The 27,105-nt window shown below is 46.3% G+C and overlaps 1 protein-coding gene across 7 annotated transcripts in view; it reads right to left on the reverse strand.

The window, feature by feature from the left end:
* Positions 1 to 8,436: 8,436 nt before the first annotated feature.
* The window catches only part of fgfr1a (fibroblast growth factor receptor 1a), a 44,991-nt gene continuing 26,322 nt past the window's right edge, over positions 8,437 to 27,105 (reverse strand). For 2 of the 7 annotated variants that reach the window (XM_035378807.1, XM_035378806.1), the window contains 13 exons: positions 23,450 to 23,573; positions 21,959 to 22,149; positions 21,285 to 21,435; positions 15,905 to 16,101; positions 15,144 to 15,289; positions 14,497 to 14,618; positions 12,994 to 13,104; positions 11,686 to 11,876; positions 11,257 to 11,379; positions 10,687 to 10,757; positions 10,235 to 10,372; positions 9,725 to 9,830; positions 8,437 to 9,422 (listed from right to left, as the gene is read on the reverse strand). In XM_035378807.1, the coding sequence (XP_035234698.1) occupies positions 9,246 to 9,422; positions 9,725 to 9,830; positions 10,235 to 10,372; positions 10,687 to 10,757; positions 11,257 to 11,379; positions 11,686 to 11,876; positions 12,994 to 13,104; positions 14,497 to 14,618; positions 15,144 to 15,289; positions 15,905 to 16,101; positions 21,285 to 21,435; positions 21,959 to 22,149; positions 23,450 to 23,573 (1,848 nt within the window). In that variant the 3' untranslated portion in view covers positions 8,437 to 9,245. Of the gene's footprint in view, positions 9,423 to 9,724; positions 9,831 to 10,234; positions 10,373 to 10,686; positions 10,758 to 11,256; positions 11,380 to 11,685; positions 11,877 to 12,993; positions 13,105 to 14,496; positions 14,619 to 15,143; positions 15,290 to 15,904; positions 16,102 to 19,996; positions 20,142 to 21,284; positions 21,436 to 21,958; positions 22,150 to 23,449; positions 23,574 to 27,105 lie in introns of all 7 variants that reach the window. The other 5 variants (XM_035378810.1, XM_035378812.1, XM_035378811.1 and 2 more) reach the window with 5 other exon arrangements.

Consider the following 27,105-nt stretch of genomic DNA (forward strand, 5'->3'; position numbering starts at 1 on the left):
CGGGGGTGAAATCAAGGCTTGGCAGTGTAGTTAATCCTGACTGATAGGGAGCCTGACAGCCCTGGATCGAGTGGCCTAGCCTGAGGGCGGCCGAGGGGAGGAGCTGGTGTGGAATCCACCTGTGGAGGAAAGCCGATCCGTCGGGGGGAGAAACGGGCGGAGCTCGGGCCCGCAGGCGGTGGCTGCATTGTGGGGACGCTGCGCCAGCACGTCGGCCGACATCGCCTTCCTGCGATCGTTTTACGCCCCCGACAATCGGCCCACCTCCACCTCCTCTCCCTGCGCTCCTCCACTCCCTCCTGCTCCTTTCCAGAAGAGTCCATTAAACCACCCCCCCCCCCCACTCCCCCGCCCCCTCCTCCCATTCTGCCTCGCCAATTCCTCCCCACACCTGGAGCAGGTCGCCTTATTTAACATCCTCTAAAACGCGCTCTCGGTGCAGACGGCGGGGTATTCATGAGCTACCCTTCACCGCTCCACCGTGAGCAGATGGAAAACGAGGAAGCTATTACCCTGAGTTAATTACATTTTCAGCAAGGTTGCCCGTGTTGCCTGTGGAGCTAGAGGAGCTATGCAAACTCTCCAATTCAATCAAGTGAACAGCCCGGGTGTTCAGCGCTGCCAGTAGTGTCCTTGGTTCTGAACTCAGCCTATTGGAGTGGAGCTCTACTGCGTGTGACCTGGAGTCAAATCTCATGACGTCTCGTAGTATGACAGCTTTTTCATCACTCTACCGGTAGACAGCTTGATAAACGATCAAATCATGGTCTAAAGGCCAAAAGAGTTTCTATATACTGTCTAGAACAATAATTGGAAGATGCATTCCTTGAAGGACGACATTCATCCATTTTAGCCGAGAGCATATCTTTACCTGTACCGACTGGGGACACAAATAAATGAAAAATGTGTCAGGTTTGATCAAAATAAGAAGGGACAGATACAGAATCCGCCAAAAACTTATATGTCAAATCCCTCTCAAAGCTTCTTGCTTGATCACCTTGACAAATATATTGGTCCAATTAAATCTGATTAGCCAGGACTTTTACACACTGTCCTCTTTCTAGTATTATTGGAGTATTCGTTTACAGCACTAACGTTATTTAAGCATCTCTTTGGAGTCCGAGTGGGTATGTCAAATCAAATCAAGTCAAACCTATTTTACTTGAATAGCACTGTTTACAGAGAACTGTCACAAAGACGCTTTACAAAGAAACAGAAGGAAAATTGGGTTTTAGGGTTTAGCCAGTGGCCATATGGTGGGTTCAGTTCTCGGCTAACGTTACCGGGAGACTGACAAATTAGCACTGCCGTTGAGGTTCAGACCCAAGCTGATTGCTTAACAAGGACCGACACAAGCGAAACACAGAGCCAACCGCATTTAATTTGCCCATAGTTCACTCCGCGTCCAGTAATTAATTCTCCCTGTCATACGTGTGCAAACATGCTTTGCCTCCACTCTCCCTGCAGCCATTAGGCATGCTAATACTGACAATAGTAGGCATGTAATGGTGTGTTTCCCATCAACTGTATTGATTGCGTCCCGAGGTAAAATACGAGAATGGACCTCACATCCCATAAGCCTCCTCTTTGAACCCTCTGAGAAGCAACTCTGCAGAGGGAGGTACGACAACCGCCCCTTCTCTCTCTGTTCATTCCAGCGATTCCAAGCCAAGCAAGCAGATGAGGGCTGGAGAAGCCACCCCACCTGGGGGGGGGGGGGTTGTTTCCGGAGCGTTCCATCTGATTGATGGCATTCCCTCCCCAGGGAAGTGAAACACCTGCAGGTGACGGGGGAAGGTCAACGCGCATGTCCGTCACTGTCAGCGCGGTCGGGGCACTGATTAATGAGGGGGGGGCACTCGGATGGTCTGCACAAGGTCTGATTTCAAATGGGATTTCAAGAAGGACCTTCGGTGTCGCCTGGTCTTAGCAGACTGGGAAAACGATGTAATGATAACCTTGGGTCATGCTTCAATTGGATCTTAAATGCACTATAAATGCACAGCAATTACATTCGTAAGTACAAGCATTTCCTTAGCAAATTCTTTGCAATTACGTAAAGTCTTAAGAATGGATTTTGGGAAGGGGTTAGGTCGGGGGTAAGCGCTAAGGGCTAAATGTAATAAAAGAGCTAATGAGATACCAGGTGCATAACAGAAAATATAAGCTTGTTCCCCACATTAGCTGATGGTAGAGAGTAACAAAATGCACCTGCAAGGCACTTATAATGTTGTTTAAATGCAGTTGTATAGGTTTATAAAACACTAGATTTAATGGGAGCATGAGAAATGAAATTGGCTAAACTTTTATAAGAAATTGTAGTGAAATGCATTATAGCTTATAGGGTGACCCACAGACAGGAAAAATGACACAGAAAAATAGTTTTCCTGCTTAAAAGTTTTTTGGGTTACAGCAAGTGGACAATAGAGGTGGGAAGAAGGAAGCTAGCGAGCAATAATTCGGCTCTAAATAGAAGTCTCATCTACCTCAGGGGAATAGCTCACACATAGTGAAAGGAAAGTACTGTGGAACTTGGGGAAAAGTTAAAATTTTTCATCTTGAAAGGCACTTGCCGTACTCCCATATGGTCGTGTTTTGTGGGACAGCACTGCCATCACTGAAAACAATTATTTCTATTGTTTTGCCGCATGAAAGAAAAAAACTGTCTGCATACCTTTTTTCATAAAATCAAAATCAAAAATGCCTTGCACAGACAAACCTTTATTACAGGTTGGTCGAGCAGAAGCACTTCTGCAAATCTGGGAAAGCATAATACCACAGACAGGATGCAGCAAATATGTACTGGAACAATACCAAAGTTCAAGCTGCTAACATTCCGCTCATTGTCAACTGTGGTTGAAGGGTATTTCTGCCTTCTTGGGAAACACATAACAGGAACCAAAAAATTTGGTATCTCAGACGGGGACCTATAATTCAAGGCATATAAGGGTAAAATGTTCCAAAATGAAAATTAAAGAAGTGGGGAATACCCCAGCGAAAGCCAGACTCTCCCTTAGGTGAAAACCATAAACCATAAATATCATAAATCACAACAAACATTTCAGTGTTCGGTTCCCCTTTTTGATTTATTGACGTCCAATAAAAGAAAAAAAAGGCTGCCTTTTATGAGCTGCCGTAGCTGTATTATTACATTATCATGGTTCAAGCTGATCGTGGCTGTATAAAAAACATGATTTACAATGTGGACTCCTCTTGCCCATCAGAGTAACTAGCTGCCAATGTCATGCAGTGGACAGGCCTTATATGGGGCTCGTTCTTCCCTAGTCTCACTGAGGGCAGATGGAAGGACAGATGAAACTGAAGGTCCATCCTGCGCATCTGAAACAGAGCAGGGTAAAGTTGAAGCTCTCCCTTGGCCCTCTGTGAAACAAGCCCTTGAAAGTTCAGAGTGAGTTGACTGTTCCCTCCAAAACGCGGCACTGGGTCTTTCTCTCCGGGTCCTTAGGACGGGGACGTTATCGCCTCGCCGTTTTAGGGCCACGGCACGCTGATGACAGGGTTGGCACGCGCGTCACGTGCCTCCACGATTATGTAGATAAACCCCCCCAACCCTATTCTGGGTGCCAGGGAGTGAGACAGCAAAGAGAGGAGACAATGCCCCTAGTTTGAGTGACAGCCCCTGCCCTTTGCTTGCCCCCGCCTGTCAGCTCCGCCCCAGTGAGCAGGAGTCCGCAGAGGGCACCTGTCAGAGGCACAGCGATCCCACAGACGGGGGCTCCGGGCCCCCGCATGAAGAGCGGGAGGCCAGCACCCCGTCTTCCTCCTCCACTGTCATCCTCATCTCAGCATCCTATCAGCTTCACTGAGCACCACTCCTGCTGGCAGCTCTGGAGCCCTGTCCTGACACTTCATATTTACGCCTTCATATTATTTTTCTAGCCTAAGCCACAAGTGGAAATAAATGACAGGAACAATGAGTCACCCGTCTTCTTGGGCTCAAATAAGCTAAGAAATGTTTTGAGTAAAAAAATTTTTTTTTAAAAACTAAACAAAAAAATTGGATTTCATTGCAAGACTATGACACATCATAACGGTTTTCAAACAAGTTGACAAGTCATGAGTTATGAGTGCGTGAGAGAGATACATAAAGAGACTAAAAGGCTAAGAGGGCTGGCAGAAGCAAAGCTTGTTGTTTACCAGATTTACATACAAGCCTCCCAACAAAAATAAGGAACTCCGCAAAAACAAGCACAAAGACCAGAACCGCTAGAACCACAGAAAACAAAAAACACAAAAATTTCCACAGAACTCTCATAACTCTTCTTCTTGGCCAAAGTTGCAATAGACAATAGTGAAGGCGGAGGAGGAGGGGTGATCTAAAATGGAATAAGCAAACACTGCTGAAAATTATAGAGGGGAGAGAAAGCTTACAACATTCTTTCACACAATATCCATTCTTACAACCTCTCCTGGGAATTTTTTTATGCAATCTGCAGCTTGTGTATTATAGGCAAATTACAACACAATAAAATTACACTTTGAAAGCCTACACAGCTAAATGCAGTGGCATATTCCCCACCATAAAATTGATCTACACTAGAGGTGGGCAAAGAGGGCCGTATCGGTTTCTGGTTTTCATTCCAACTTTTGGCCTCAATTACTTAAGCAACCCTAACATTTACACCATCTGACATTTGAGCTACATTTCTTGGTAAGTGCATGAATGACAGCGGAAGACTGTTCTTGTGTCCCGATATGAAGCGTTTTACCGTGATCTAACCAATGACCGAACCAGTGTTGGCACGGACAGCCAATTAGCTCATTTAGCCAGGCGTAATTGGTGGAAACAAAAACCTGCAAACGAACCGGCCCTGCAGGACCGGAATTGCCCACCCCCCGCTCCACGCCAAATAAAGTTGGGTTTCACACAAGCTGTGATGGAGCACCGCATGACCCCTCGCTCAGAGACTGCACTTCTGATGAAAGGTAGGGCCTGGCCTCCCCTCAGCAGATGGAACCTGGCAGGATTGTTATTCATGAGCCCATTCGTTCATTGTCCAGCCCTCATTGTCCAGCGAGGTTCCCTGAGTGCACTATAGACCTCTCTGCCTGCCCAGACTCAGCCACTCTCCCCCCTCCATTCATTCCCATAAATAATCTATTCAATTGCTAAGTGACAGTCAGCAGCGCACATCAACAGGCTGATGTCACCGCTATTTTCATTTTGGGCCTTAATAAGCAAACACCCCCCCCCCCCCCCCCCCGCACCAGCACCCCAATCCCATCGCTGCCGAGTAACCATCTGTGATTGACAACACGGCGCCCCTTTGCGAGAATACGGCTGGGTGAAGGGCAGGTCATCTGTCAGAGTCGACAGGCAAGAAAATGAACTGAGTGCGAAAAAGCGTCTGCACGAACAGAGCCGCCCTGAGCCAAGGTATAATGGAGAGTCTATGCGCGGGCGTCTAACATAAACCATCCATAAATCAGGAGCATTTGGCTAATAAGTCAGTCAAATCCAGCAGTTCACTCAAATCTTCCGCAAGAGAACAGAAAAGTCTATAGCCTCCGGTACAGCACTCACAATAAATTGCTGTCACCTCCCATTAGGATGTTAAATTGGCTGGGATGGCTCATTCGGTTAAAGGAACCACGCTGTGAGGAATGGATGAGCCTCACAGCCTCAGATCGAATCCGGGCCTGGCCAGCACTATCTGTGGCCAGTAGTTCCATTGGGCGATGCACCTGTACACAGTACTTCATGGAAAAACCCCCACCTTTTACAGTTTGCTCAACAAAAAGCTTGGAAAGTAAATGAGGAAGTTTGACTTTAACAATGTAATTCTTCCACATTTTCGAGAAGAAAATTCAGTCTTTGCTATTTCATGAACGATGGCCTGAGCCACAAATCCCCATTAGTACCAGTAAGCCAAGTCCCCACCTACTGTTCTAATAAAGACATACTGAGAAGACCTCCCTTTTTAGTCATACTGGAACAAATCAAGAACTCTGGCATTAAATTCTGCAATATAAGCCACAAGAACTTATTGCACACTTTCCCCTCGGGACGGTGCTGCTTTGTATTTGGTGTTATCGCACAGCACAGACCTAGAAAACTGAACGACTGTACACTGCGAGTGCATTTCTACATTGCGTGAACTTGTGATCCAGAATTATGAAGCACCAACACATTGCCGATTGTGTTTTTTGATAGAGAAGTGTCCAAGACCTTTTTCAGTCCTTGCGGGGAGGGGGTGGGGGGGGTTACAAAGCTTCAGTACCGGAGTGCAAAGAAAGCAAATGAAGATGAATTCACCCACCATGCTCACTTCTGCTGTGGAGGCAGTTACTGAATCACACGACACAATTACTCTTAGCATATTGCAAAACATACGGCTTCAGCAATCGCTCAGAGAACAACCTCTGATGGAAATCCATGGCGAACAGTAACAAATGTCTGGAATCTGCCAAGTACGCCAATTACCGAGATGCACGAGTCATGCTTTTATGATTGGTGAGCAGGAAAGGTCATTTTACAATGCGTGACACGGGGAGCGAGCGCACCATTTAGGGACTAGGTGGCAGTGCTCGGGAAGTGGGTGGGCGTCTATGGTAGTTTGGGTTCCACGGAGACAGTTCCCAGAAGCACCTCACACTTCCAAGCCATTCCTAGGGCCATCTGTCAGAGGTGATAATACCGTCCACTTAATTGCACCGTACGTCTGAGGCACGCACCATTAACTGGTCATAAACGCAAGTTTCTGCAGTTCATTGAACACTTATATGTGACGCTTAATGGCGGTGGCGGTTACAGTAGGCAGATGTCACTTTTTAACAACACGCGTTTCCAGGGATTAATAGAATTCTGCTTTCGTTTAAGAAATTTGGATATGCGATAGGGCCCCTTCCTGGGAAAAAAAAACAGGCTTGTTTCTCAGAACACTTCAGCACTGAAAACAAAGGGCACCGTTTCTTATTTATTATAAACACCATTACTGCTACGATTATAGACATCATTTGTGTACAAGAAGAACGCTAGAGAATTATTAGGCTTACTGTAGCCATCCTTCAGGGAATTGCTTAATGGACAAAACAATCCAACTGCTTACAGAATTTGGTTTTTGGTTTCACTAAATATTAAGATAAGGTTGTGTTTTGGGCACAGTCGCACATAGATACACTTCTGAAGAAAAGCAGACCTACCCACATATTTGATAACTGACCAAAATGCAGCTGCCTGCACATTGCCTAGCTACACACACCCCTAAATGTACACACACATACACGTACGCACACACACAACACCCTCAATTAGGCCTGCAATGTTCCCCCAGATGCTCACCACTTCCCCCTTCAGTCCTGTAGGAAAGGCCCAGCATGCTTGTCCCTATAATCCTGTGGCTGGGGGCAGGATCGCGGCGGGGGACCGGGAGCATTGTCGGGCTGGAGGGACACCGCGGTCCCGCCGAAAGGCCCAGGTGACGCATCGGCTCGCGGGTCCCGGGGCCTCAGGCTGACGGATGGAGCAGCGCCGCAGATGGACGGGTCCCCACCGCCGTAAATTACCCGTTTACGGCTGGACGGGCCTCTCGGTGCTGGCCGGCAGGCTCTGATGTCAGCAGCACATTACCATATTTAATTGCCCCCGGTAACCTGCGCTAAACGGGCAGGAGATTAAAATGGCCGACACTACCTCTCTGATTTACATCTACAAAACACAAGCAAAGTCGTGAAATTTATGGTCCCGTTTATTATTAAATACTTCCTTTACTCCGAAAGCTTTAATGATTTGGTTTTTCAATAACATTTTATTTATTGTAATTCTTTATGTTGACATAAGCGTTTCTGTGAATCTTGGTTCGGCAAGTCGACTGAAAACTAACGCACTAACTGGTGTACATGCATTTACAGCATCATATAGATCTTCACATGACATATACACGCTGTTAAAGTGACCTGCAGTTTCTGACGCACGTTGTCCATAGCTTTGGCAGATTTATTGGTGGATGTTCAACAGTTTTGTTCCCCGGTCAATGATCGGTAACCGTTAACCTGGTGCACTTTTACTGGGGACACTAGGAATAATACATCAATACGTGTCCATAAAGGTTGAGCTGATAACTGGCCACACACACACCCTTTCAAAATCAGAGCAGTTAAGGAAAATGGGAATTTACAGTATAAAACACGTTCATCTCAGTTTTGTGATTGTCACCACCAGCAAACTTTAGCTTACAGATTAACACAGAGACATGGGCTTCCTTGCAAGACAGCCATTTCCAAAAGTCCTTACAATTGCATACAAGCACTCATAGGGTCAAGATGACAGCCAGAGGAACATAAAATATGTATTTGAGCAGCAGGTCTCGGAGGGGCAAAAATCAATCCATGACTGGCCATGTCATGGCCAATATTATTTCAGCATAATTTCATCAAACACCAAAACTTGGCAAGCCCCCCCCCCCCCCCCCCCCCTCATAAATTTACCTCCTTTCCCCATTAACCCCCTCCCCCAAAAGACAACATTCCAAAAATACAATAAAGCATCAGTCGCCTGGTACAAAAAGAAAAACAAATAATAAAAATAAGAGTACGGTGTAAATATATATTCATATTTATAAATTTCTAACTGTATTTACAGAATGCTTGCCGGCCCTGGTCTGAACATAGAGACTGCACATCGCGAAAGCAAAGCTGTCTGGCAGCCTTGGAGATATTCATTAATGGATTAGGCCTGAAAAGCATGACTAGTCATTTGTGTAAAGAACAAAAATAGAAATGGGAGCAGGGGAGACGAGACTCTGAGTAAAAAAAAAAAAAAAAAAAAAAAAAACAAACAAAAAAAGGAGGGATTTTCTCACTTCTGTTGCTCTCCCACCGAACCAGCACCCATTTATCAGTCTTTGTCTTCCAGTTTCCTTCAGCAGTCCAGTGGGGGTTTCACCCCCCCCCACAAAGGAAAGTGCCAGAAGAAGAAAAAAACAAGTGAGAAACCTCAAGTCCTCCAGCCTGGTTTCAGAGGCCAGTGGTCAAACCACAGAGTGTCTGAAAAAAATGTCCGCCCAAGGCATGGAACCACAAAAATGGCTCACGGATGCGAGTCCAGGCGCATGGCAGAATGTTTGTTTTTGTTCCCCCTCATGCTCCAAAGGTTACGGGGCAAAATCCTCTCCCCCACCCACCCCAAAAGATAGCACCTGTGGCGGTCGTGGTCCAAACAGTCTGCGGTCCAGGCCAGCGGGGCGAAGACGGGAATGTGGAGACGGTGGGGAGGGGGGCGAGATTCAGCGCTTCTTGAAGGCCACCCCATTGGGCTGTGGAGGGAACTTGGGCAGACAGGGCTCCTCCGCCCCGGCGTCGTGGGAGAAGACCGAGTCCTCCCCCGAGGAGCACGTGGAGCTGCGGGTGTCCGGATAGCTGGGGGAGTACTGGTCCAGGGGTACCGAGAGGTCCAAGTACTCCTTGAACGGGCACAGGGATATAGACAGGGAAGGGCGATGGGGAAGGACAGAAACAAATAAATTCGTTACAAACACACTCCATTGTCCAGGCTTGCATGCCTAATCCATCACCGGTATCACCGTTTTATCAGACTCGATAGCCAATGCAAGGACCGTAAATGTTTAATTCATTAACTTTAAGGGCTCCATTAATTCATTAGCCTTATCTTGCCTCGGCACATTAAATCTCACAATGAAAGCACTATGGCGGGTACAGTTCTCACGGCTGGGGCCCAGGTCGGCGCTACCGGGAACGCCCTCACCTGGTTGGACGTCATGGCCAGGGTGCGATCCAGGTCCTCAACCAGCTGTTTGAAGGTGGGTCTCTGAGAGGGGACGGCATGCCAGCAGTCCCTCATCATCATGTACCTGAGAAGGGAGGGAGGGGGAGAAGGAGCACAATGAGGGGTGTTCTGTAATGTGAGCATACGCTCAGTACACCAGAACAGAAGAAAATTTAATAAACCCAAAAATGCTTCTCTCAGAAGCACAACCGAGGAGGAAGACCTTGCCCAACAGTGATGGTCAAACAACCTAGTGCAAGGCAAATTGATTAAAAGTAGATGGGCCATATGCCAGTGACAGAAAATCAACCACAATAAATCAAGTCTGGGTAGCGCTGCTGCATCTGATATGCTCTATAGAGAAAATAGGATTGGTGCCAGGGCTGGCCAAAGTTATTCAGATTCATCAATCTGAACAGAAATATCTCATCCCCCCTCCCCTAAACAGAGATGCATTTCTGGGCCCTGGGCATGCTGGGTGATTCTTACAGCTCATGAGTACAGGTGGAGGGCTTGTCCATGCGGTGTCCCTCTTTCAGCAGCTTAAAGAGCTCCTCCACTGGGACACCTGGATAGGGGGACCCGCCCAACGTGAAGATTTCCCACAGCAGAACCCCGAAAGACCACCTGCGACACAGAAGCAGCCAATCAACACAAAGAAGACAGAAAAACAATCCTATCACACTGACCAACTGGAGACTTTGTGTGGAACCAATGACCATCATCGATCTCAAGCAGCGTTCTCACTGAACTTTCTTGGACACACCTGGGATGGCCTGAAGGCAATTTAAACTAAAATGTACTAGGGAGCATTCTAAAACCAAGAGTTGGCCGAGCTCCAAATCCAGGCAAGTCAAGTGAAAGCAGGCTGTCAAGAACAATACAAATACCATAGAAATTCCGCTAAGCTTCTCAATCTAGGGAAAGTATTCAATACTCACACATCACTCTGGTGTGTGTATATCCGATCAAACAGAGCCTCTGGAGCCATCCACTTCACTGGCAAGCGTCCCTGAAAAGAGCCATGGCATTCTATATTATTACATAGCATTAATATGTCATTTTTATATGTAGATGCCTTTTTAAAATAAAAATAGCTATTACACATTATTCTGCCACTAATGTGAAATATGCAGACACAGTGCAGATGCCGATCTCAGCCAGCTGAATAGCGCTGCTCTACTTATCATGTATTTGGTTTTAAGCATCTTCTGGTCATGTTTACATAATTAAGAGTTCAGAGCTAAGGTTACAGTTCCTTCAATAATGACCACCAGATGCATACAATGAAAACTAGAAGTTTCAGTAACCCCAAAAAAAAAAATTCTTTAGCAAAATCAATACCAAAAAGCTATTACTGCAAAATTATATTGACAATATAAAGAAATGTCACAGGGCACAAGCTTGTGGTACCTGTAGATGTAGAGTAGAAGCTCCCACAGGAGCAAAGCCTCATTTTCAATGAAGAATCCAAATGACTTGAAATAAAAAAAAATAGAATAGCTACTCACGTTGGTGGTTTTCTTGTAGTAATCAATGTGGTGAATGTCTCTGGCAAGGCCAAAATCAGCAATCTTCATCACGTTGTCCTCGGTTACCAGGACGTTACGAGCAGCCAGATCTCTGTGAATACACTGCACAGGCAAACACAGACATCAGATCGACCGCTTACCCTGGAAACACAGCAAGATGGCCGCAGGAGGCAGTGCTTTTCCCCAGAACATGGCTGCTCAGCCATGGCCGCAATTTCCGCTTCAAAGAGACCAGATATCTCCGCTAAATTAACTTCTCTTCCCCAGACTGAGAACATTAGGGGGTTCAAGAGAACCAGCAAGCCTGCTGGACCGAAACATTAAAGGACAGGACCAGAGCTGCTAACACCAATGTTCAGATTAACAACGGCTTTAGGCTGCCGTAAGTGCGGGCGCCGAAGGAGTTACCTTTTTGGAGGCCAGATACTCCATGCCCCTGGCCACCTGGTAGGCGCAGGACACCAGGTCTTTGATGGACATGTTCTCCACGGGCACCTGGTCGGGGTTGTAGCAGTACTCCATGCCCGGGGGCCGGCGGGCCCGCAGGTACTCCCGCAGGTTGCCTTTGGAGGCGTATTCCACAATAACGTACAGAGGACCTGCGTGGAGGAACACAGAGAAGCCTCAGCTTTGCATGGAGCTAAGTCTCTCGGCACCCATTCTACCAGCTGAATTAGGAGTGCCTGGAGTAGCTTGCGCTAGGGACTGTGTTTCTCCGTAGCATCCTGCCCTTACATACTACACCACAAAAGGGACAGTGATCATCTATTCTCTGCATTGGTTGGCTAGGAGGAAGCAATAATGATTGATAACGCAATAAAGAAATACGAAAGATGGTCCAAAGAATACAAAATGTCAAATAAAAGTACCATTTTGACATATTCTTTCAGTGGATTAATGTGACAGAAAATAGTTGAGTGATTTCCCGCTTCCTCCTGAAGGATGCTGAGAATAACGGATGCTGAGAATAATGACCAAAAACAAAAACATTTGGAGCCGGTTGCACGGGCAAGAGCAAACAGGACAAGGAGCCCCGACTGTAAAATGACTGCAGCACAGGCCGGCCTCAGGAGAGTAGCTTGGCTCAACGGGCTCCCTAAAACATGAGGAAAACAGGTAAAACGATGACCAGGCGCCCTGGTGCTCTGTGACGCCAGGACAGGCAGTACTAACTGAGGGGGGGTCAGCGGAGGCTAATGCTTTTACAAGGCAGAGCGTGGAGCCAGAGGCTGTCAATGAAGATTTGAAGGATACTGCGGCGCTGCCAGCAGCTGCGGTCATCTCAAGCTGGGAGTTCAGAGGCTGATGTCGGAGCCACTTACTGTTCCAATCGCACGCGTTCTGTTCCGGAAATGCGCACATGGCATGCTCCCCCACTACACCCCTGCTGTGCCACCCTTTCAAAACTTGTGGGAATCATGACACTAATCATGCTCAGTCTGGTTATATTTGCAATTCAGCTCTTTCCCAGAGCAACCTACAATAATTTCGTACAACAAGGCCAAATAAACAGTGCTACACCGAGAAAATTCAGTCATACAGACAAATCTGAGTCAATTACACTGGCAGCGCGCAAGTACATGAAAATTCTCTGGTACAATACTACAGACTTTGTCATAATTATGGTGATCTTTGTCATAGTAAGTTAATCTGTTCTATCTGCCTGGTGTCTGTCCCTGGATATTGGGACAGTGAACCCCTTGCAGGCTGACTCACCATCCTGAGTGCATGCTCCCAGCAGGTTGATGATGTTCTTGTGTTTCCCGATGATCTTCATCATCTCCATCTCAGAGATGAGGTCAGACAGGTCCTTCTCCGTGGCATCAGCTGTTGGTCAAAAGCAACAGGGTCAGTGACACCGTCTGGTAAAAAAAAAAGCACTAGAATTTCACAAATCAACTTCAGTTGTTACTACACCAGCGATGAATATACATGAAACTGCAACATAATCAAGCACAACATTTTTACAAGTTTTGAAAATCTTTGAAAAAATTTCTGCATTTTAGAACTGACCAGGTAAGTCCCCCTGACAAAATTACACAAATGTTTGCCCTTCCCCTGACCCAGCAACAGAGAATTTATGAGCTACTTTCATGATGCCATCCAAGAGTGTTAGCCAAACATGGAAAGATTTAAACAAAATGGTTCCCAGAGCTGCAGCGAACTATCAGCGGGGATGATCTACCAGGGACCCTGCAGCAAGAGTACAGTCCATCTTTCAAGTGCTCCGGTTCAGGCAGAGTTCAGGCGCTGTGATTTACTGTCGGCGGGACGTTGGGTCCGGTCCCGCACAGCTCCACAGAACGCTCCTGTTCCCCTGCATTTACTGCTGCCTCACCAGGGTGCAGAGGCCTGGCCGGGGTGGCTGGCCGAGCCGGGCCGACCCCATTTCCTTTCCAAACGTCCTGCCGTCCACCCAGCGCCCCCCCCCCTCCCCACCCCCACCCTCCACCCCTCTGGGAAAGCAAGCTCAGGAAGTGTGCGGGAACGTGCTCGGCATCAGAAAGAGAGCAGATCGAATAAAAAGCTTAGGGGAACACACCCCCCCCCCCCCCCCCCCCACTCACTTGCCCCACACACACCCCCATGCATTTTTATGAAGACAGTCATACATCCAAGCCGTGGTTTCTCATAAATTTCTGTGCTGGTTTTTTTATACTCTCAAAGGGACGGTGCGCTTGTACAGTGGCCGTGTGCCAGTGGCAGATGCCTCTTGCTGTTTGTTCAGTGCTTCCCCTCCCTCCTGCCTCAGCACTGAGTTGTGCAGTTTCCTATCCTTGTCAGACCCACTGACACTTGGCCGGTTGCTCTGAAGTGGCCATTTCCACCATCTGCTTCTTTATAATCTCACTTTCTGCTTATCAGCGCTCATGGTGAATGACTCCCCTTTGGCTTTGCTTATTAGCAACTGTCAATTCCGATTTCAAAGTGCACCCAACAACTTTATCACAATGAAGAAGAGGGAATTAAACAGCTCTGAACGAACAGTAAAACATGTTGCCATCAACAGGCTAACTCAATGTAAAGCACTGAGCGTTTTGGTAGCATTTTGGTCAAATCAAACCTTATATCATTGATGCTGAACAAATTGTTTCCCTTCCGAAAAGTACTTGATCACAAGTTCACATAACAAGGTGATCAAGCCTTGAGAAAATGCAAAGAGGACAGTGACTTGTTGGGATGGATGGTGGTACACTTGACTCAACACCTAAAACTTACATTTCAGCATCTTGACAGCCACCTTGGTCAAACGGTTGGGCTTCTCTTTGTCCAAACCCTGGGCCTCCCCCATCACCACCTGCCCAAAGCAGCCCTCCCCCAAGGGCTTCCCAAGGACCAGCCTGGAAAACAAAAATGGACACACCATTGGGTAAGCCCAACACATCACCCAGGCGTTTTCAACACAACGGTAATTTCTGCAGCAATATAAGCAGGCTGTTTTTCATTGTACAGACACAAGACTCCATTAACGATGCCGCTTTAATAAAAAATCATTCACTCAAATGGTCCAACTCTATGAACTGAGGTGGCAAGATGTTTTCAAGAAATAATGAAGTGGTTCATTTAGCGGTCATTCAACCGATTTCCTCTACCGTATGGCTCAATAGTTTCTTTTTTTTGTCAGCACACACTACAAAATAGCATGAATAGCATTTGCAGATGTTGAACAATAAGCAGCACGACCTCTTCTCAGAATTTATTCTTAGCAGATCTACCCTTGAGAGTCTTAGCGTGTTAAAAATGCCTCTTAAAAGTACTGACTGGACTGAACTGGACAGTTAGAACAGTCCGCCCCCTTAGCGTCTACCACCCGTCGTTAACCGGTCCCCGCTGGCTGTCTGAGTGCACTGTGTGACCCCGCCTACCTGTCCCGGGGCAGCTCCCAGCGGGGGTCCTGGGGCAGCTCGTACTCCGACACCCCCGACAGCATGGGCGACCCGCTGGAGGAGAGGCGCGAGGGGCGCACCAGCATCACCCCGGAATGGAGGGAGGAGCTCGAGTCCACCGACACCTGCGGACAGAGGCCTACAGGTTATCCTCACGAGAGTGGGACCGAGACGGGAGGCTCGGGTGGGGGGGGGGGGAAGGAAGATTTAAAGATAGCGATACAGGGACTAACACAAATCTATTTAGAGCCTATAATCCAGAGACTGCACACAGAGGATGATGGAGAGTTGTGCTCCTCACACAGGGGTCAGGGGAGGAGAGAGGGAGAGAGCGAGAGAGCGAGAGAACACAAACAGGAGAACCCTCCTGAGCAGGAGAGTTTCAGCACAGTGTGTGCGGAAGGACTCAGACACCCTAAAGGCACACGATGAACCTGCAGTTCACATTCTTACCTGGTTGACTCACCTCAGAGGCTCACTGAAAACAGCCCTTTGACTCTACCAGTAAATCAGTGTTTTCATATCCACAGAGTTACACAAAAACAAACCCATATAATCAAGTCCAAGAATAGCAGCAAGTTCAGCGAACACTGCACATTTCGGTGGAATACATTGCACAAGACAATTTACAATTAAACTTTACCTCGATATAAACAAATGCAACTTAAAAATCCAAGAGGTTTTTAAAGGATAGAAAAGAAGGAAGGGATGTAAGGATTTCAAACCCCCTATCTACTTTCTGTTACCTGTCTGCGCAGTGGAATGCTCTTGGCCAGCTTGTGGACGGCCAGCTGGCTGTTGAAGTCGCTCTTCTTGGAGGAGCTGCGCATCTTGAAGATGATGGCGACGACCACCATGACGCAGATGAGGAAGAAGCCCACGCAGTAGATCAGCACCTCCAGGTAGGTCTGACTGGGTACTGGGGAAGGGGGCGAGGCTGGGCACAGGGAGGGCGGGGCACGGGTGGGAGGAAGGAAGTCAAGCACGAGGGCAAAGCACACACCCTCAGATTTCAATAATGTGCAGAGCAGCAGAGACTGAAGCACAACACATGCACAGAAAGTGGAAACAGGCACAGGTACTGCATGGACAAGTCCTGAACACAAATCAGAAAAGCACACCTGCATTAAATAAAACAAGGGTGCAAGTGCACACACACACACACACACACACACACACACACCCTGATGTATAAAAACCAGTACCCTTGACACGGCTGGCACAGAAAACCGAACACAAACTCCTATTGTGGCACCATAATCGCTTCTTTGTGGCATAGGGTTTCACCCACATTCTTTGCCTGTGTGACACACCAGCGTTCCCTGCAGAAGCATGAAACAGGCCTATCCTGTCCAGAAAAATCACCAGCAGCCTGCACATGCCGAGAACACTACAGGGACAAATCCACGTGTCACTCAAAGCCAATTCAGACAGCGGTGTAAAGGATCTTAAATTTGCCATTTAAATGCTGCCATCGTCAATGGGTTTTTGCCAAACATTGATACAATTTTATTACAGCATAAAAATGAATACTGGGACAGGCAGGCCATTTTAGTAGGGTGTCCCCCCCCATTTAGACACCGCATTGGATACCATACCAAAGATTTTTTTAAAAAGGTTTGTTGGTCAATGCTAGTTTAGATTGGTTTCTATTCAAAATACATAAAATGCACTACATGTTCAAATATGTATGTCATAGCCGTACAGTACTAAACAGCCTTTCATTTTTCGTTTGGGTGTGGTGGGGGGGAGGGGTGGGGGTTTGGGTTTTGTAAATTAACTTTGTCAAAAAATGACAACTGCTCACTCGCTCCAAAACACAAAACAAACAAACGCACACGCAACAATCCTACCTACATACATGAGGATAACCTACATCATTTACATTTCTTTTTAAATATGATATTAATAGTGCAGGGGCACTCCTAAGTCTTTTCTTTCTAAATTGTACATGAATGTTCATAATCTAATTTCCCAATATTTGCTGATGTTTTCCATTTTTAAAATGTACTTAATTGAATCCTTTCTATGCAGGCTTTGCGTGTGCAGACTGAAGGCACCGACTAACAGAATACATTTTTGTTCCCTGATGTTTCCAGTAATTTCCTGCAGAACCACTAAAAAAAATCTAACTTTCCATTATTCCACATTTACAAAAAAAGAGGGTGGGGGAAAAGGAAAAATGCCATGGCTTGATATCAAACAGGGTAACAAAGCATGCTCTGCTTATCACTGGAACAGAAAAGAAACTGAAATCGAATCACATTAACATACCGTAAACCAGTGTCTCTTAATATAACACAATGTATTGCAAAAAATTTAAAAACATATATTTTAAACACACAAATTGCATATTTGCAATGGTTCCCACAGAAAATAACTGGGACATCATTATGAAATTATGGCTGGAATGCACTGAATTACAATACTGTTGAAATCTGATCTGTATTAAGAGCGGGATAGTCAGGAGTCACTCACTCTCTCGCAGTCTTACTGTGAACATCTGCTGAAGCGCTATAATTAAAATCGCTCACATCTCAATGGGTACAATTAACTTCTGCAACCAAATTACTACTGATATATCTTCATGAAATGTTTTACCCATAACGGCATCTGTGGTGATGTTCGGATTACGCATTTTTAGAACCATGAATACAAATCAAGGCAAGTTGTTTTTCCGTTACGCGGTGTGCTGTGTTTTTGATTAGGCCTGTGTGACATGTCTGCAGTGGGTGCCACAAGGTTGAAAAAAGAAAAGCAATTAGATGAAATCTGCTGAATTTGTAACGGAGGACAAAGTATGAAAACCAGAAATACTTTCCGAATTAGCTTTGTTATGGCACACAAATAGATATCTTATTTTTGTATCACTAACTATATGTTGTTTTTACCATGTTGTGGAAAATGTCTTGCTTTGTGGTCAAGCAAGTATAACTATAGTGCATTTCAAATGATACCTCATACTATCATGTTGAATATAAGCAGGTATGACTACATGATGGGTCAGAGTGTACACTGAAGTCCTAGTCTTACCATAATTAAACATAATAATACACTTTCAATATGTTTTTGACACAAGTTTCTTTCATTACTTGAATATGCACCTTAAAGATGCAATATACCTTAAAGATGCAATATACCTTAAAGATGCTTAAAGCATACAAGACGTATATGAAAATGTTACTCATAATTATTACCTCAGGGAATCAACATAGTTACCATGGTTTAGACATTGGAAGTCATAAACACTTGCCCAACAACTTGAAAACAACTTGCCCAAATTAACGTGTAAAACAAAAAATGACCATTATATTATGTGGAAATAGTAACATGCAAAACAAATACATAATGCAATTTGGTCACAGAAGTTAAAACCTTACACTTTACAAGGCAGTGTAAAAAGCAGCATTTCCGGGTGCTGTTGTCACAATCTGGCTGGAAAAGAGGACTCCTAAATATCCAGTTCTACACTCACTGGTAGAGGATGACCAAATAAATCTCATATCCCTGCTTCCCTCCGTTCTTGGAAAGACACCAGCACTGAACCCCACCAACACCATTAACACAAGAGAGCTCTGCTTGTGTTCAGAGGCTGAGGGACGGGGGGGCTTGATAATTGGACACGAGGCTTATTCCCAACAGGAAATAAAGCATCCACAGAGGTGGGTCAATTATCACCAGCAACCTTGAAGAGCACACTTAGCCCCTACAGTATTTCCCAGCGGGGAAATGACTTCGGCAGGGCACGTGCCCACAGAGGCGGTGCTCTTCATACCCCTTGCCCAAAGTAATCAGCCTTATAAGAGTTAATTTCAACAACATTTGTTTGATAACAGTGGGAAACCAGTTTGAATGAAACGACTCTCACTGCAATGTCAAGTACTCCAATTGCAAAGAAGCTACCTTCAGCTCAATAAGGAAACAGTCACTTTCACAGGACCAAACCTTTGTACTTTCTGTAAAACGTCCATGTTTTAAAATGCCATACCGCAATTGTAGGTTGTAACCTTGGTCAACCGCACTATGTTCTTGTAGCTGTGAAAGCAGAACGTGATGACTGCTCCATTTAAAAAAACAATACTTCCCAGGGGCCCTGCGTTAAGTTTGGATTATCGACCTAGCAGAAGCCTACGTCTCAGCATTGGGACCTGTAACTGTGACCAATGGCCTGCTGTGGCACTGACATGTTTGACTTGCAGTGGTTTCATTAAACATACAAAAGGAAAAAGAGAGAAGGATCTTTTTTTAAATTCATGGACCATCCTGTCCCATCCAATGGAGGTGGATATGGGAAGGGGAACCATGGAGAGAGGAAGAAAGGGGAGGTTTGGTTAGGTCCCAAATCTAGCCTGCTGTCACTGCTGGAACATGTGCACTGGACAGTAATGTGGAGTACTGTACTGAAGATAATGAAATTGTGAGATACAGTTGATGTCAACTTTGAGCACCTAAGGTGCTGTACTGAAGACAAATATAGCCGTACGTGCATAATAAAGTGAATCCACGCTAGCTGCTCCAGGCAAGAACCCCTGCTTAGCGAGCAAATGACATGTTTTGATTAGGAGACCACTTAGCGCCTGTAATTAAGACTTTAATTACACGTGAGGCAGCCCTCTGAGGTCAGTGAGAGTGTGTTACTGCTGATGTGGAAAGCTCCTGCAAAACTGCTCGTCTCAAGTGTGCGTGTGTGCGTGTGTGTGTGTGTGTCTCCGAAAAGCTGTACAGCAGCAAATATCTCAGCGAGTGACTGGGTGGCACGACCATGTAGGAACAGGGAGGGGGGGGACAGAGGAGGTACATGAGAGAGAAGAATAGAAAAGAACCATTTATACCTTTAAAAACGGTCAACCATGCAGAGTGATGAGAGAACCCGATAGAATTGCCCGCCAAGCAGGTATACTCCCCAGCGTCATCAAAAGACACATTCCTCAGTTGGAGGACTTCCATTTCCTTGTCCGTGGTGTTAAGGCCAGCAGTCTAGAAAAGAACAATGGAAGCAGACCCGACAAAAGGCCCAACACAGACAGTATGAGAAAAAGGCGAAAGGAAGGCTTTCACAGGGTGGGGACAAAAGGAGTGTACCCCTCCCTCAGTCCCAACACCACCCCATCCCCCTAAAACCCACATCCACCCATTGCACGGGGGTGGGGTGGGGGGGGATGCTGACGATTTCCCTCCGATACCCTGTTAGTGGAGGAGGAGGGTTAGAGGAGGAGGAGACCGAACAGCTGGACCCTAAACTGACCCGTCACCATTGGAGGAGGAGGAGAAGGGGGGTGGCACAACCCCCTCAGTTCCCATCTCGAACATGCTGGAGATGGGCTACATGGAACATTCCCCAGCAGAGCGTACAAAATCATACACACGCAGGCGCAAACACGCACACACGCACACCCTTCATGCAGCAGAAGAAAAGATCACTTTGACAAAGGGAGAGAAAAGATCTGATGGAAAAGTTCTGAGTGGAGAGGGAGAATGAAAAGAGAAACAAAGAGAATTAGAGATATTAGAGATTGTAAGAGAGAGAGAGAGATTGAGAGAGGGAGAGAGAGGAGAAACAGGAGTCGTGCTCAGAAAGAGCGACTGAGCGGAACAGAAGGCCTTGCAAGGTAAGGCAGCTAGGAGAACTGTGTGGGATGGCAAGGGAGGCCCTTTTTAGGAGGGCACAGGAACGGGGGGCAGAGGCCCGGGGAAAAAAAAAAAAAAAAGAAAAGAAGAGGACAGCGCAAATCAAAAGCAAAACACTTTCCGCCGCTCTGCTGGGATTTTCCATGGCGTCATTCTCAGTCAGAAACACCGAGGGAGGGAGGGAGCGAGGGAGGGAGGGAGAAGCAGCTGAGGTGGTCGTAACGACTCTTCCTGAGCCCTGCCTTTCCAGGCTGCCCTTGTGAACCTGCCAACCTGCTGACTGACTCACTGACTGACTGACTTTCTACCTGACTGGCTGACTATTCAACTGACTGACTGATTTACTGTCAGACTGATCGACTGACAGACAGACTGCCTGACAGACTGACTGACTGACTGACTGACTGGCTGGCTGGCTGACTGACTTGACTGACTGACTGACTGACTGACTGGGCCCGTGGCCCGTCAGACCTGCTACTCTAAGGCAGTTACCTGAGTCTTGGTGCCTGGTGACGGTCAGCCAGGCCGACTGATTGGCCTCTCCTATATAATTGGACACTTTACATATATACTCCCCGCTCTCCTCCTCCGTCACATTGTAGAGGGTCAGCACCTGAGTGTCCGAGCTATTGACCCCCGAGTGCTGAAAACAAAAAGAGAGGTCAGCATCCTTTTAAAAGCAGGGTAGGGCAAAGGCCAGGCCGGGCCACCACACAAGTTTTTTTTATTTTTTAAAACGACCGGGTCTGGGCATACATCGCTGCTGTTTCTTCAGCTGGGAACAGGAAATCGAGCACGGCCCCGTCAACAAGCGGGATGTGTGCTTCTGATACGAGGGCTCAGCCTCAGACTACTTTTTCAGGGCTCATTTAGGGTATGCCAAAACAAGAACAATGCAACAGGAAAGGAAAACGATACACAAAATACTCAATAAGGCCCGAGATTAGCTATGCAGATGGATTACACCATTTTATGGAAACTCAATACTTGTCTGCTACATAACTACATAATTCTTTTAAATAAAGTCGACAAGGAGGTCACGTCTCACTGCAGGCTATTATCGTACATAACAAACGGTCATTATAGGCAACTAGAGCCAGGGAACGGCGGTATGTGGAGGCGAGGGCCGTCTATCTGTCAGTCCGGATCAGAGCGGTCCTCCGTACCTTGAGGATGCGCACGTAGGGCAGGCCGTCCGGACCCACGCGGCTGCCGTTGACCTCGATGTGCTTCAGCCACTGGATGTGGGGCTGGGGGTCGCTGAACACTTTGCACTCGAACTCCACGTCGCTCCCCACCACCACCGTGCGATTGGCCGGCAGCCCCGCCTGGAGGATAGGTCTGTGGGGGGAACGCTCTGCGAAGCGGGCACGAGCCATACAGAAGCGCACAATTACACACGTGAACGCACACGCAAACACACAAACGCACGCACACACACGCGTGCACACAGACACAGACATGCACACAAATCACACACATATATGCACACAGATACACACACACAAATGAAGACAGACAGACAGACAAACACATGGACCACAGTCACAGACAAACGGACAGGGAGAAAAACAACGAGGCATGGTCAGATGAGGGGCTCGGGTAGTGTTCCGTACATCCAAGATCACCACATCTGCGCAAGATTAAGCAAAACGCTTCAACATACAGTGGAGCTGAAACAATGAGGCTCGGTCACAAGGAGAGGGATGAGGTAATTAAAGAAGGGAGCGGGATGGAGGAAAACAAGGAAAACAAACGCACAAAACTTTGTGCGGCCCTGTTTGAGCTGAGCTCCCTGGTTTTCGCTCCACGCAGGCTGCAGTCGCACAGTGAGGGTAATGGCAGTTTCCTTGCAGATATCTGCCGCCTCGGTAATTGCTACTATTTCGACGAACAGACTGGAAAAACACACGCCTGCAGACGGCGCGTCCTGAGCTGTTGCCTGCACTGGCTCTTTCGTAAGAGTCACAGCCCCGGAGAGAAATGTTTAAACGGCCCCAACGCTAACCGCCGATCAATCTTTACGGATACTAATGAGGGTGGCAAATGGCGCCATGACAAACGTTCAGGGTTTCAATCGCTTTAGATACGTGGCTCAGTGTTGGGGTTGGAGCAGGCTTGTCAAATTAGGCTCCATCTCAAGTATGATCTCACAGTTGATCAGGGCTTGGGTATGAAGTCATCGATGCGTGAGATCCCAGAGGCCTTCAGGCCCTGAGGAAGCGAGGGAGGGGGTGCGATTTAATGACTTAATGGTATGCAAGTCAAAGAGAGGGCAGGGTGGAGAGGGCATAATCATCAGAGTTGTGTTTTTTGGTTTTTTTTGTACACATTATGCACACTCGGCCTACTGTTTGCAGAGTGCCGAACGCTTACGTGTCGAGTAAGCAACTGTGTTTACATGAGAGCACTCAAACGCCAGCCAAGCAAAATGCTGGACTCAAACACGTCTCCGCATGCATGTGTTCAAAACAATGCAAAACAACCATGTGATACAGATCAGGTATATACACAAACTATCCAGCTGGCACACCAGTCACTTCAACTCAACAATTCATCCCGTTATACGGATAACATTACATTGATTTCTGGGACTGCAAAAATATTGTGGGGCAATTGAAAGACAATTAAGTTAGACACAGAGGAGAGAGACTGACCGACAACATCCAGCTGGTAGGTGTGGTTTATGCTTCCATGCTCGTTTTCCACCAGGCAGGTGTAGTTGCCCTTGTCTGAGGGCACCACCGACTCCATGATGATGGTCCACATGTGCTCTCGAACCTGACGGGGAGGAAGAGGAGAACGAGGTTCAGATTTCTAAATGGTAAAAACAGCAGATAAAGGCTCTGGAGAAGGACTCGCGTGCCGAAGGTCCCCGTGTTTCCAGCATACCACAACTCATGTGGAAATATACTGGTAATCAAATTACTTATTGAGCAATTCTCCACACACACGTTCAAGGATTTGCTAAATTAGATTCTGGGGCCTATCTGTAGGGACAGTGAACAGTGCTGCTCTATCAAATCAATCTTCTCTTTCGTAAATTCTAACCAAGCAAATCATTTCTTGCAGTCTCTTAAGTCTGGTCAGGATCTGACTAGATGCAAAATGAGCTTAGGGCTCCACCAACTGAAAGCCTTACAAATATATAAACATATTTTAGATATTTTATGGAATACTTCATCCGTTTCAATAGAATCTGGAATTTACCTTCCGTAGACTCCACTGGTTTAACAGTTTAACAATTGACTGTGTCCTACTAGTTGTTCAGCTTCAGCACAGTCATTTAGCATTTAAAATCGTAAAATATTTTCTGAATTTACCTGCAAATGTCAGTTTGTATCTACAACCATTTACCGTTGCAGTAGAATCATGCAATCAGTGGGGACTACCATAACATTATATATGCTTTCTTCTGTTTTAGAAATAAGTAACCTGAGCTCAGACTCAATTCAAAGCTATAAGCAACATGCAACTACTTTTCCAGCTTAAAGAAACATCCAGATCTTTCTACTTTTTCCTGTAGTATTTAACTTCTGGTAGAACAAGGCCACCACCCTCCCCCCACCCCTCAATAATTCATTCCGTTTAAAGAATCTCTGTACCAAACACATAGCCAACTAAAATAAAACCAAACAACTGTGAATCCAGAAGAACAATGAACCCTGTAAAAGGCAACAGCCACAGTGATGTGAGAATGTAAAGGCTGCTGTGTGTAACAAAGAGGGACTAAAATTCTTAACACCATCCCTACCATTCTCTTCCACCAACTACAACATACACAGACCCCTACACACATTGATTTAGTTTCACTTAATGGTCCACAGAGTCAATAGCAACATGTCATTAGTACCCCTCGGTTCACTTAAAATGACAGCACTAAGGCATTGAACAGATCAAAAGTGCACACAAATGGGCCTGTTTGAGTGCAGTACAATTCTCCAAATTAAAGAGTCTGAATTATTAAGTGAAAAAGATGGAAGGAAATGGGGTTCTGCTGTTCCTGTCCAGATGGTCCGCATTACTCCCCCCTCCCAGATCCATACGTTTAGAATACGTGAACAATAGATCCAGGCTCGTAAATGTGTGTGTGGGGGGGGGGGGCAAAGGCACCCATTCGGAGATGTCCCCAGCCACCGGTGCAGACCTTTGCACCTTGACTGCAAAAACAGGGTCCAGATGGTAAAGTGTGCTCGCCTGGCTGGGGGAGTTCTGCCAGAGGAGAGGAAACTACTTAATGTGTCCCAGCTGGGGGGAGGGGAGAGGCGGGGGGTGGGTGGGGGGGGCTCCCGAGCAGGATGCAAGACAGCACCTTGATGGGGAAAGCAGATGCCGGGGGGCCTTGCCTCGGGCGGAGACGTCCAGGCACGTCTGTCACTCACCACCGAGCGGAGGGGATGGGGGCCACAGTTCCCAAACTGCGGGTCGGGACCCACCGGCGGGCCATGAAAGGGGTTGAGGCAGGTCGCGAGATTCAGTACACATGAAAACAAGCCACGCCCTTCCAGAGACGGTTCCACTCAAACTGAACACAGCTTTTGGAACAGCTTACTTGTGGGTATTTTTAATTCCTCGATTTTTTAAAAACAAGATTATTTCCATATCTAAACAAACTGGCTTCATTTTCATAAGGAATGGACTGCAGGCAATATATCGATTCCAGAAGTCTTTAGCTTGGAAAGTTTGTGAGTCCCTGCACTACAGAGCAGATGGTAAAACCTTTGCAGTACTAAGTACAGGTGACATGTGGCATCTAAGGCCACAGGCTAAAGTATGTACATGTCAAATACAAACATGTACATGTTGTCCATCTCTTTCACTACTGCTTGACCACCAAAGTGTCGCTGTTACTCCATATGGGAGTCAGACAAGCCAGGCAAGCATCATTAACTCCACGTCAAGCCCAGAGCCGGGGAATGCTTAACGCTCCAAAAAGCTCTCCATAATGCAGTGCATCTGCTCCGCTTCATCTCCTTCCCTTCTCATGCATGCTGCTTAAGCTGTCCATGCCCAAAATGGATGCCGACATCTGCCTCCCCGCAGTCTCGTCACACCTGTGCCCACTGTGTGCCTCCCATTAGCGTTAATGTATCTCAGTTCACAGGAAAAAGCAAAGCACCTCATACTGACTCACCCACTGAAAAAAGCTCATTTTAAGATAAAAAGCCAGCGACTGTGTAGCCAGAACTTCAACGCATAAACAACGTTAACAATGTTACAAATAAAGTAGCAGGCCTGTATATCTAACAAATGTTAACTACTGTATTTATTCACCGTAAATATGAAATAGTTACATTTCAGCTGTTTACAATTCCATACATTCATATGAATATTAATTAATAAATATATTCCATATATTTTAGACTATTACAGTAAAATTCACTGACATTTTTTTTTGAGTCCAGATTTTTACACATGCTTCTGTCTTTGAAGTGATGCAAACTTTTTTCAGAGGAAAGCAATCTACAAGTATAGACTCAGTCCCCAGAATGAAGTGGCTGCATAGCTGCAATACTCCTTTCTGCCACAGGTGGCAGTCTGAAGAACACATACAGTGTTACCAACTGTTCCAGCCAAAGCAGGGATGTCTGTGTAGGTGGGCATAACCCAGCTCAGGTATTGAAGGATAATATGGCAGCAATTTTTGCGGCACTGATTGACTGTGATGTCAAACTGCACTTGTGCTTGTAAGTTTAAGTATGCCATGGTGGATACGCAAGCGCGCACACATGTACACACGCACGCGCACATACACACACACACCGGATCCTGAAATAGCAACTGTGCCTGTATAACTTACTCACTCCAAAATGTATCAACTCAAAAGTAACTTCTTCCAGCTAGCTTATTTTCAAAGACAAAATTAATATGATCTAAGTTAAGTTAATATAATCAATTGAGGGTTTACAAATGTTTTCCATTTCAAGAGGGTTTATAAAATGTTACTGGAAACAATGTGGTCTTTCATGGAAAACAAAACTCCTCAATGTTCAGCAAAAATGAAGTGGAAAGGTATAACCAAGGCCTGACCGGAAAGTTCCAGGTGGATTTAATTAATGTGTAGACATTTGGTCTCTCTATGCAGCATTCCAAGTAAAACACGCAACTTTGTGGATTCAAGACCTTAACTGCCCCAACCAACCTGTTCCTATGTTGTCATTTATTTTCCCGAAACATTTTTCTCTTTATTGGTATTTTCCTGAAAGGCCTCAAGCATTCTAAAATGTAAACATTTCTAACAGAACACAACTGTGCTGGAACATAAGATTTGACATTCACTTGAACGACTGCAGACAATTTTTGCTACAAAGCT

The sequence above is a fragment of the Anguilla anguilla genome, chromosome 10 (assembly GCF_013347855.1).
Source record: "Anguilla anguilla isolate fAngAng1 chromosome 10, fAngAng1.pri, whole genome shotgun sequence".
Lineage (NCBI taxonomy): Eukaryota > Metazoa > Chordata > Actinopteri > Anguilliformes > Anguillidae > Anguilla > Anguilla anguilla.